The 12,497-nt window shown below is 42.2% G+C and overlaps 1 protein-coding gene across 1 annotated transcript in view; it reads left to right on the forward strand.

Moving 5' to 3' along the window:
- The window catches only part of LOC126470820 (rho GTPase-activating protein 100F), a 334,288-nt gene that overhangs the window by 188,661 nt on the left and 133,130 nt on the right, over positions 1–12,497 (forward strand). Inside the window, exon 13 of the mRNA XM_050098831.1 lies at positions 8,373–8,739. Within this exon, the coding sequence (XP_049954788.1) occupies positions 8,373–8,739 (367 nt within the window). The remainder of the gene's footprint in view (positions 1–8,372; positions 8,740–12,497) is intronic.

The following is a 12,497-nucleotide window of genomic DNA, read 5'->3' on the forward strand; positions in this document are numbered from 1 at the left end:
TTGATAGTGGCCGGGTGCATTTTGCAATAATGGTAGTGCTGCACATGGCACAACAGTAGCTGTTGTTGCGGTCTGTTGAGAGTCAAAGTATGTGTGTGAATGTAGATCACTTTGAGCATTATACGATCGATCAGTAGGTACACAGTTCTGAATATTATTCTCTTCACACTTTACATGTTGGCGAGCACAGTCCAGCAACACGAAAACTGAGTCCATTGTTTGTGTTAGTGGCATAGCACTCAACCATTGTAGAGTGACAAAGTTTGAAGTTAACGTGGCTGGAGATCACGAATCACTGTGAATTAATGTAGCATCAGTCATTGGCAAAGGAATGAAGACGTCCAGTGATCATTGTTGTGCTTCCAAATCATTGAACAAAGCATTGGGTGAGGTAGCCGTGGCGTCGTGCACATAACCTGTTGATTTACAACACCCGGCACGGAAGTCGCGGAAGACGTAGAAACTTCGGGGTCACCAGTATGGGAACGGGATACGATTATCGGTTGAATGCAATAACTATCCCCATTAAATTCCATATAGAGATATATTTCGCAGTAAGTCATACATGTGTACACAGCTTGCGATACAGAACAGAACTAAAAACTAACATGGAGGCTTGGCAGAGCCATCAGAATCCAAAATCACGGTCAATACGACCTATCAAAGCCATACTTTGATGTATTTCACAGTCTTTTTGTGGTGCTGTGTGTGATGGTTCCTTTATTACATTTAATCCACTATCAGTTGTTTCTGTTGATGCATTTTGATCTTTCTGTTTTTTGTTGTTTGAAAATTTAAATGGTTGTTAATAACAAGTTTAACATGAGAGTAAATTAGTGTGAAGCTGTTGTCAGCATGCCTAGTTGCTCACACGAAGTTTCAAAATAAACAGTACTCATTTTGAGCCCATCTCTGTGGCCAAGGTCACTAACACATATTTCTGTGGTGGCACTCAGCCAGGGGTAAGCTGGTTCGAATCCAGGTAGTAAAAATTTTCACTGCCAGTATTTTTCTGGCAAGGGGAAGAGACGTGGTGGCATAAAGTTCCTGATCAACAGGCCTTGCACCAATATCCTGGTTTAAATACCAAACCTCTCTGCAGTGTCTTATGATGTGATGGCATGTTGATGGTGATATGTCTTTTGGATGGGGCAGTCAAGCTTGGCGGTTCCCTTGGTGCTGTTCACAAGGTTTCACACTCTCCCTTCTCTCGTCATCATCATTGTATTACACAAACATTACATTACACTGCACACACACGAATGCATACACGCAAGACATACATATAGTATTACAAATACTGTACTGGAGCATGCTGCAAATAAATAAATTAAAAAAGGCTCATTATACTTAGTGCACTTTTTAGGCAATGAGCACCTTATGCCTAAATGTACAACTGCCCCAGAATATTATTATCTCTTCCATTTAATTGACAATGAAATACATATTAATGTATTGTATTTTAATTTCCAAAATCAGTAATCATAAGCAGAGCAAATGTCCCTTAACTAAAGTGTGTAATAAATTATCAATGTTTGCAAATCCAAAAAATTTTGACCCTTAAGTGTTACATATTTCTGTTCTCCCATGTTTAACTATTACTGTTGAAATTTCTTCCTGCCTTGTACAGAACTGCATGAATTATTTTCTCCTAGTCAATTTACAGAAAACAAATTTCATGTACTTTCTCCTTGTGTTGGTGCAAATCTCTTGTGAACTTGATTACAAAAGTTGCATCATCTTCATCATCAAAGCAAATTATTTATGCTTTATCAATATAATATGAGAGGACATTTGTATAGGATAAGAACATTAGTGGGCCCAGCATCAAATCCTATGGTCTGCCAATTCCCAGTCAGAGATCAAATCCTTAATTGTAGTGATAAAGCTGTCTTACATGAGTCCCTGCTGTCTATCAGCTAATCATGAAGTAAATGACTTATGAACTGTTCCTTCAGTGTCATCAGTGTTTTAGTTCCAGCAAAACAATGTTGGGGTCAAGTTGGATTCCACTGGAGCCATTGGGCATACCACCTGTGATGTAATTAAAACAGGAACTAAGTCAGCAATCAGTCATAATTCGATCTGTACTCTATTGCAAACCTAGATTTCATGAGTGCATATGAAGTGAGTAACAAATGCACAAGTTATTACACATTTTGAATTATGTTATGCACATGCTGATGTGTAATAACATGTGCATTTACAAGCCTATTGAGGCTACATGACTCACTTCATATGCACTATTGATAGCTATACTGTAACGGAAATCTAGATTTGCAATAAAATATTGATTGAACTGTGACTGATTGCTGATGTCTTTCCTGTTTCTTTTTGGGATCTGTGCAGTCAAATGTCTTTAATCAGATATAATACAAAAACAGTTGGTAATATTTTATCATATTATTGTGGGGTGTGTGAATTAATAAATGGTATTTTTAGGGGAAATGCCCTTCTGGAATTGAGCTTAAGACACTGTGTGTGCCGTGTGTGTGTGTGTGTGTGTGTGTGTGTGTGTGTGTGTGTGTGTGTGTGTGTGTGTTAGTGAGTGTGTGTGATAGAGACAGAGGGGGGAACGGGGAGGGAGGGAGAAGGGGAGAGAGAGGGTGGGAGGAGTTTCACTTCCATCTACAATTCCTATGGCATGCAAACATTTTGTGTATATTTCTATTCTTATGCAAAAAGTAATCTGTCCAATTGAGATGGCTCCGAGCACTATGGGACTCAACTGCTGAGGTCATTAGTCCCCTAGAACTTAGAACTAGTTAAACCTAACTAACCTAAGGACATCACAAACATCCATGCCCGAGGCAGGATTCGAACCTGCGACCGTAGCGGTCTTGCGGTTCCAGACTGCAGCGCCTTTAACCGCACGGCCACTTCGGCCGGCGTCATCTGTCCAATTGTTTATAATATACATTATTACATGATGAGTATATAACATACTACAATGTTTGTAAAAATTTAGAAACCTAAATGAATACTTATGACTGAAGTGAATGCTCTGTCTTAGTTGTGCTACGTTACAATACACAAATGAGTAAGATTACAGAAGTATTCATGACCTCCAATTCTGAGAACCCATTACTTTGCAAAACGCCCCATACAAGCCTTGGGAGTCTTGTGGCATGTGTTTTAAATAATATGTGTTTGAAATAATGTCTACAGTTGTTAAAGGCCTGTCACAAACATACTGCTGATCAACAATATCTCAGCCATGTCCTATGGATGACATTACAGGTGTTTGCATTGGTCAGGGCAGTGATATTAACTTTCATTCTTTGAAGAATGTCATATATGGCTTGCCATTGTCCTGCTGAAACATGACACATGAAATTGCCTGAAGGAGGGGCAGTACAATGAATTCTAAAACTACCATGCTGTAGTGATCATTGTTATGGATTCTAATTCACATGTTGAATTTAATGGCAAATACTAAAAGCTTGTTCTCAACAGATAAGTAAGATTCTCAGCCACCTGTGTAATAGCTCTCTGGAACAGGGCATTTTCCCTGATAGATTGAAATATGCTATTGTTATACCTTTGCATAAAAAGGTGGATAGATCTGATGTCAACAATTACCGTCCAATCTCCCTTCTAACAGCTTTATCCAAAATTTTTGAGAAAGTAATGTATTCAAGAGTAGCTTCACATATCTGTAAAAATGAAGTACTAACAAAATGTCAGTTTGGTTTCCAGAAAGGTTTTTCAACAGAAAATGCCATATATGCTTTCACCAATCAAATTTTGAATGATCTGAATAACCGAACACCACCCATTGGGATTTTTTGTGATCTCTCAAAGGCTTTTGATTGTGTAAATCATGAAATTCTGCTAGACGAGCTCAAGTATTGTGGCATGAGTGGGACAGTGCACAAATGGTTTAATTCGTACCTAACTGGAAGAGTGCAGAAAGTTGAAATAAGTAGTTCTCGTAACATGCAAAGATCAGCACATTCCTCAAACTGCGGAACTATCAAGAATGGGGTTCCACAAGGGTCAGTCTTGGGTCCTTTGTTGTTCTTAATATACACTCCTGGAAATGGAAAGAAGAACACATTGACACGGGTGTGTCAGACCCACCATACTTGCTTCGGACACTGCGAGAGGGCTGTACAAGCAATGATCACACGCACGGCACAGTGGACACACCAGGAACCGTGGTGTTGGCCGTCGAATGGCGCTAGCTGCGCAGCATTTGTGCACCGCCGCCGTCAGTGTCAGCCAGTTTGCCGTGGCATACGGAGCTCCATCGCAGTCTTTAACACTGGTAGCATGCCCCGACAGCGTGAACGTGAACCGTATGTGCAGTTGACGGACTTTGAGCGAGGGCGTATAGTGGGCATGCGGGAGGCCGGGTGGACGTACCGCCGAATTGCTCAACACGTGGGGCGTGAGGTCTCCACAGTACATCGATGTTGTCGCCAGTGGTCGGCGGAAGGTGCACGTGCCCGTCGACCTGGGACCGGACCGCAGCGACGCACGGATGCACGCCAAGACCGTAGGATCCTACGCAGTGCCGTAGGGGACCGCAACGCCACTTCCCAGCAAATTAGGGACACTGTTGCTCCTGGGGTATCGGCGAGGACCATTCGCAACCGTCTCCATGAAGCTGGGCTACGGTCCCGCACACCGTTAGGCCGTCTTCCGCTCACGCCCCAACATCGTGCAGCCCGCCTCCAGTGGTGTCGCGACAGGCGTGAATGGAGGGACGAATGGAGACGTGTCGTCTTCAGCGATGAGAGTCGCTTCTGCCTTGGTGCCAATGATGGTCGTATGCGTGTTTGGAGCCGTGCAGGTGAGCGCCACAATCAGGACTGCATACGACCGAGGCACACAGGGCCAACACCCGGCATCATGGTGTGGGGAGCGATCTCCTACACTGGCCGTACACCACTGGTGATCGTCGAGGGGACACTGAATAGTGCACGGTACATCCAAACCGTCATCGAACCCATCGTTCTACCATTCCTAGACCGGCAAGGGAACTTGCTGTTCCAACAGGACAATGCACGTCCGCATGTATCCCGTGCCACCCAACGTGCTCTAGAAGGTGTAAGTCAACTACCCTGGCCAGCAAGATCTCCGGATCTGTCCCCCATTGAGCATGTTTGGGACTGGATGAAGCGTCGTCTCACGCGGTCTGCACGTCCAGCACGAACGCTGGTCCAACTGAGGCGCCAGGTGGAAATGGCATGGCAAGCCGTTCCACAGGACTACATCCTGCATCTCTACGATCGTCTCCATGGGAGAATAGCAGCCTGCATTGCTGCGAAAGGTGGATATACACTGTACTAGTGCCGACATTGTGCATGCTCTGTTGCCTGTGTCTATGTGCCTGTGGTTCTGTCAGTGTGATCATGTGATGTATCTGACCCCAGGAATGTGTCAATAAAGTTTCCCCTTCCTGGGACAATGAATTCACGGTGTTCTTATTTCAATTTCCAGGAGTGTATATTAATGACTTGCCATTCTATATTCATGAAGAGGCAAAGTTACTTCTCTTTGCTGATGATACAAGTATAGTAATCACACCTGAGAAACAAGAATTAACTGATGAAATTGTCAATACTGTCTTTCAGAAAATTACTAAGTGGTTCCTTGTAAACGGACTCTCACTGAATTTTGATAAGACACAGTACATACAGTTCCGTACAGTGAATGGTATGACACCATTAATAAATATAGACCTTAATCAGAAGCATATAGCTAAGGTAGAATATTCCAATTTTTTAGGTATGTCCATTGATGAGAGATTGGAAGAAACACATTGATGATCTGCTGAAATGTTTGAGTTCAGCTACTTATGCAATAAGGGTCATTGCAAATTTTGGTGATAAACATCTTAGTAAATTAGCTTACTACACCTATTTTCACTCATTGCTTTCATATGGCATCATATTTTGGGGTAATTCATCACTGAGGAATAAAGTATTTATTGCACAAAAGCGTGTAATCAGAATAATAGCTGGAGTCCACCCAAGATCATCCTGCAGACATTTATTTAAGGATCTAGGGATATTCACAGTAGCTTCTCAGTATATATACTCTCTTATGAAATTTGTTATTAACAACCAAACCCAATTCAAAAGTAATAGCAGTGTGCATAACTACAATACTAGGAGAAAGGACGATCTTCACTATTCAAGATTAAATCTAACTTTGGCACAGAAAGGGGTGAATTATACTGGCACTAAAGTCTTTGGTCACTTACCAAATAGTATCAAAAGTCTGACAGATAACCAACAAGTATTTAAGAAGAAATTAAAAGAATTTCTGAATGACAACTCCTTCTACTCCATAGAGGAATTTTTAGAAATAAATTAAGAAAAAAAAAGAAAAAAAAAACAAAAATATTAAAAAAATAAAAAATAATAAAAATAAAAAATAAAGAAAAACAAAAAAACACAAAAAAATAAAGTTGTTATATTAACTTAAGTATGTTGTTAAATTAACCTAATTATGTCATGTATTGGAAAATTCGACTCGTTCCACATCATTACGAAATATCGTATTCATGATCCATGGAACTAGTATTAATCTAATCTAATCTAATCTAATCAACCTTGTCATTTTTCTATTAACACACTCAACATTGCAGGCTGGATAATTAGCATTGTGTAATCTCGTAACATGTACACAACCTTCATTGCATGACAGGTTCAGGTAACACTTTGGATGTACATGTATGGTCCATCATAGCCATGAATAAAAGATGGTCACCAGATGTTGCTCCTCACTGCTGAATGTGGCCTTTTCTCTACTCTAGCTCCACATTTGAATGCCTGGTACATGTCAAAATTTCACTGTGTGACAGACACATTTCCCAGAGACCAGTCGTTCTCGGTCATTTGAACTCACTACTTGTTGGTACTGTGGCCTTTGAAATTGACAAAGCATATTAGTGCATGATTTCACATTGAACTTTGTTAAATAACTCTTCTTTTATTGAGTTTGGTGTAAGAATTGAATCTCTGATCACAAAAGTGATAGTTCTGTACATTACCTCTCTGAAATCTAAATCACTTATTGCTGGTGAGCTTTTTCTACACATCCACAAGTTGTGACTGCTTTCCATTATTATTTATGGTTGCACCAATTTCCATAAATGTTAAAATATGCACCATCCATCCAAAAAATTCTGAGGCTGATTTTCTTCCTGGTTTGTAAGCAATGTCAGCATAGTAATTATGATGGCAGCTTGAACAATCAACTGTGAACAACAGGTTACCTTTTGTGAGGCAATGATACAACTGTCTCATGAATCAGTCCTGAGAATATCACTCACCAGTTGTCAAATGTGTGATATATTTACCACAACATGTTATAGTACTACATTATCCCCTTATCAAGTGCCTGAAGAGTCTACGTCATTAGGCACAACTGGCCCTTTTGAGAGTGTGATGTGCCAATGTGAGATGTTCATCGAAGAGTTTTATGTTTGACAATGCATATTTGCTGCTGGATTTTTACATTTGATGCTGCCTAATGGCACAAATTCTTTAAGCTCTTGATAATGGGATAACATAGGCCCAAACATGTTGTGTTAAATATATCACACATTTGACAACTGGTGCCCAACATTCTCAGTTTCATAAAAGATGTACTATTGATCAGTCATCTGTGACTAGGCAGTGTTAAGTAGTTAATGTGTGACCACAGTGAGTCAATGCTGTTGTGCCACAAATTGCAATGGAGTAACATCTCTAAATCATTCTCCAGAATGTTTTGGAGTATGTGCAAAGTTAATCCACACACATTGACTCCCAAACAAAAAACAGTGATGCATGGGTGCCAGCCACAACATGGCTGAAATGCAAAATGCAAACAATTATTTTCTAGAAAAAATCATCACAGGTGATGAGGCTTGGTGTTATCAATCTGAACCTACCACAAAATATCAAAATGCAGAAATTCACATGAAGGGTCAATACTTTGATGACATAACAAACATTCAACAACTCAGATATGTGAGTTGAGAAACATCCAAAAGAATGACTTTTCAGGCAGTTGCACTTGGTCATATGAATGTTCTGTGCTTTGTACTCAACTGTGGGGAGACTATGTAGAACACCTGAAGCATTAAAACCACCATCTTAACATTTCTTTATTTTTTTATTAATTCTGCCTCAAAAGTTTTTGGGCTGATGGGGTGTGAAGGTAGAATATTTAACTCTCATTATCTTTACACAAATATGTCACTAATCTCTTAAAGCAGTTCCACTGATGTTTCTGTTCTTCACGGCAAGCAGTAATAATAATAATAATAATTTGTGATCAGATTGATGACTGTGAACCTGATAAGATTAAGTGCAACAAAAATAGGAAGAGAAGTAAGTGAATGTTACCCAGAAAAATTTCATTTGTTTCAGGGCTCTGTTCACTTGGCAACACTCCTACGAGAATCTCCAATCCACCAGCTAGCCTTAAAAATAGAACCTCGTGGTACACTGTACTTACGCTTGAGACATACTGATCCTCACCAGACTTTTAAACGGCGTGGCCCTGTTGGCCTGCACTTACTCGGCCGTCCTGGAGGCAAAGTTCTGTCTGGAGCAACTTCAGGAGCTCTGTTTGGAGCAGATCTGGAGACAGTTGTTAACCGAGAAAATCTAACAGGTGGTGTGCCTGGTGGTGTAGCTACAAGCGTGACAATTGCCACACAAGCAAGTTCATCAGTTCCCATAATCATCCGGCGATGTGTGGAGGAAGTAGAGAGAAGAGGTCTAGATATCATTGGTAAGTTATATGTTACACGTTATACAATGTATATTTCAGTCTGGTAATTTCTATGTGTATTTCAGTCTGGTAATTTAGTCTTCTGCTCTGAAATAATACATTAGAATTATCAGTAGCCATACATATGGGACATTCAAGACAAGTTCAATTTTAAAAACTACCCTCTTGCTTCCTGTAATAGACCAAGTGAACATGCCCCCCCCCCCCCCCCCCCACCTTTACCTCCCCCTACTCAACTGGAATATGCCTTGCTGCTTTTCTTCCTGTACAATTATTCTCTTCCTCCTGCTCCTCCTCCTCCTCCTCCTCCTCCTACTCCTCCTCCTTCTTCTTCGTTCTCTTTGGTCTTTATCCCATATCTACTCAGGGCTGGTCTGTTATTTGGCATGTTAGTGGTATAGAGTGGCCTGCTTCCCTTCCTATTGCCACCCCCTGCCTGGGTCAGAAAGTTATATCACAATTGTCTGCATCTAGTATTACCCCACATGAAAGTATGGGAATGTTTTCCAAAATTTTGTAAATCATGTAACTTAGGAGGGGCATGGCTATGAAGCCAGTATTCACCTAGCTGCACATTGGAAACTATCTAAAAACCTGATCCAGGCTGCCCAATATATGCCTTCATCCTTAATCTGCTGCGCAAATTCGATCCAGGGCTGGTGTGCTTACACAAAGCCTGAAAAAGTGGCACGTTAATATGTGTGGCTGTTTGGGTGGATCTTCATTTACTTTTCTAATATTATTTAATAACATAAGCATGAGTACCATTACAAATGTGACGTAAATTTATAAAATATCCTCATATTTCAATCTTTGTCATGTCATGCAAATCATGTGTGAGATTTACACCTTTATTGTTTGAAATAACTGACTACTTTATAGTGGCATCAGTTGTTCTTAAGTAGAGCCCACCTGCTGTTTATGATGGTATTTGCTTATTTGCTAATACTTCTGTCAGGTCTGCCCATGATTATAAACTCTGCCATAACTTGTGTCATATATTGCTTTGATGTGTGTGTGTGTGTGTGTGTGTGTGTGTGTGTGTGTGTGTGTGTGTGTGTGTGTGTGTGTGTATATATATATATATATATATATATATATATATATATATATATATATATATATATATATATATAAAAACAAAGATGATGTGACTTACCAAATGAAAGTGCTGGCAGGTCGACAGACACACAAACAAACACAAACATACACACAAAATTCAAGCTTTCGCAACAAACTGTTGCCTCATCAGGAAAGAGGGAAGGAGAGGGAAAGACGAAAGGATGTGGGTTTTAAGGGAGAGGGTAAGGAGTCATTCCAATCCCGGGAGCGGAAAGACTTACCTTAGGGGGAAAAAAGGACGGGTATACACTCGCACAAACACACATATCCATCCACACATATACAGACACAAGCAGACATATTTAAAGACAAAGAGCCTTCACCCTAGCCAGATTACGCTCACATATTTTATTTTCTCAGGCTTGTCTGACATTTGGCATAACCCCCAAAGGCCTCACACTTAAAGTTCCCATCTCTGGCTGCAACCCTTCTTTCCATCAGTCCCTATACCAGTTCCAAACCGAACAATCCATTGCCCTCACCCACCTAATCCTTCACCTACACATCAACTCAGCCAATGAACACACCCGTCAACTCCTATCCTTAATAAAAGTACTCAATCTTTCCTCTCCCACATCCACACCGGCTATTCAGAGCATCCTCCTCCAGGCCAACCGCAAATTAGAGCAGCATGCCACCCTTCACCTAAAAAAACTATCCAATCTCCTCGTTTCCCACCTCCGGAAAGGCAACTCACTCACCCTTCACAACCTTTCCAGCAAACCTCAACCACCTCTCATTGCACACAAACCCAGTCTCTCCCATCTACTCAGTCTCCCACTTCCAGCTCCACTCCCTCCAAAACCTCAAAATTCCAAGCAACACAATCTGGCACCACAACACCCTAACTCAGTAGTTAACCTTTCCTCCAAACCTCTCTCCCAATCTGAAACCTCTGTCCTATCCAAAGGCCTCACCTTCAGCCCCACTCCCAGATTCAACCAAACAGCCCTCGTCAAAGATTTACTGTCCTACACTCGTACTCTCTGCTGGAAGTATCACTTTGCCACGAAGAAAAATGATCCTAATCCTGCCCCTAATGATCCAACTCCCCAAGACACTATCCAAATTGAACCCTGCCTGGAACAGTTCCGTCCTCCGTCACAGCGGGACCCACCACCTCTTCCTCAAAATCACCCTCTCCAAACCTTCCAGGAATTTCTGACTTCCAGCCTTGCCTCTCAATCCTTCTTAAAAAACCTTAATCCTACTCCCAACATCACCACTGCTGAAGCCCAGGCTATCCGTGATCTGAAGGCTGACCGGTCCATCATCATTCTTCCGGCGGACAAGGGTTCCACGACCGTGGTACTTGATCGTCGGGAGTATGTGGCTGAGGGACTGCGTCAGCTTTCAGACAACACCACATACAAAGTTTGCCAAGGTAATCCCATTCCTGATGTCCAGGCAGAGCTTCAGGGAATCCTCAGAACCTTAGGCCCCCTACAAAACCTTTCACCTGACTCCATCAACCTCCTGACCCCACCGACACCCCGCACCCCTACCTTCTACCTTCTTCCTAAAATTCACAAACCCAATCATCCTGGCCGTCCCATTGTAGCTGGTTACCAAGCCCCCACAGAACGTATCTCTGCCTACGTAGATCAACACCTTCAACCCATTACGTGCAGTCTCCCATCCTTCATCAAAGACACCAACCACTTTCTCGAACGCCTGGAATCCTTACCCAATCCGTTACCCCCAGAAACCATCCTTGTAACCATTGATGCCACTTCCTTATACACAAATATCCCACACGTCCAGGGCCTCGCTGCGATGGAGCACTTCCTTTCACGCCGATCACCTGCCACCCTACCTAAAACCTCTTTCCTCATTACCTTAGCCAGCTTCATCCTGACCCACAACTTCTTCACTTTTGAAGGCCAGACATACCAGCAATTAAAGGGAACAGCCATGGGTACCAGGATGGCCCCTTCGTACGCCAACCTATTCATGGGTCGCTTAGAGGAAGCCTTCTTGGTTACCCAGGCCTGCCAACCCAAAGTTTGGTACAGATTTATTGATGACATCTTCATGATCTGGACTCACAGTGAAGAAGAACTCCAGAATTTCCTCTCCAACCTCAACTCCTTTGGTTCCATCAGATTCACCTGGTCCTACTCCAAATCCCATGCCACTTTCCTTGATGTTGACCTCCACCTGTCCAATGGCCAACTTCACACGTCCGTCCACATCAAACCCACCAACAAGCAACAGTACCTCCATTACGACAGCTGCCACCCATTCCACATCAAACGGTCCCTTCCCTACAGCCTAGGTCTTCGTGGCAAACGAATCTGCTCCAGTCCGGAATCCCTGAAGCATTACACCAACAACCTGACAACAGCTTTCGCATCCCGCAACTACCCTCCCGACCTGGTACAGAAGCAAATAACCAGAGCAACTTCCTCATCCTCTCAAACCCAGAACCTCCCACAGAAGAACCACAAAAGTGCCCCACTTGTGACAGGATACTTTCCGGGACTGGATCAGATTCTGAATGTGGCTCTCCAGCAGGGATACGACTTCCTAAAATCCTGCCCAGAAATGAGATCCATCCTTCATGAAATCCTCCCCACTCCACCAAGAGTGTCTTTCCGCCGTCCACCTAACCTTCGTAACCTCTTAGTTCATCC

The sequence above is a fragment of the Schistocerca serialis genome, chromosome 3 (genome assembly GCF_023864345.2).
Source record: "Schistocerca serialis cubense isolate TAMUIC-IGC-003099 chromosome 3, iqSchSeri2.2, whole genome shotgun sequence".
Taxonomy (NCBI): Eukaryota; Metazoa; Arthropoda; class Insecta; order Orthoptera; family Acrididae; genus Schistocerca; species Schistocerca serialis.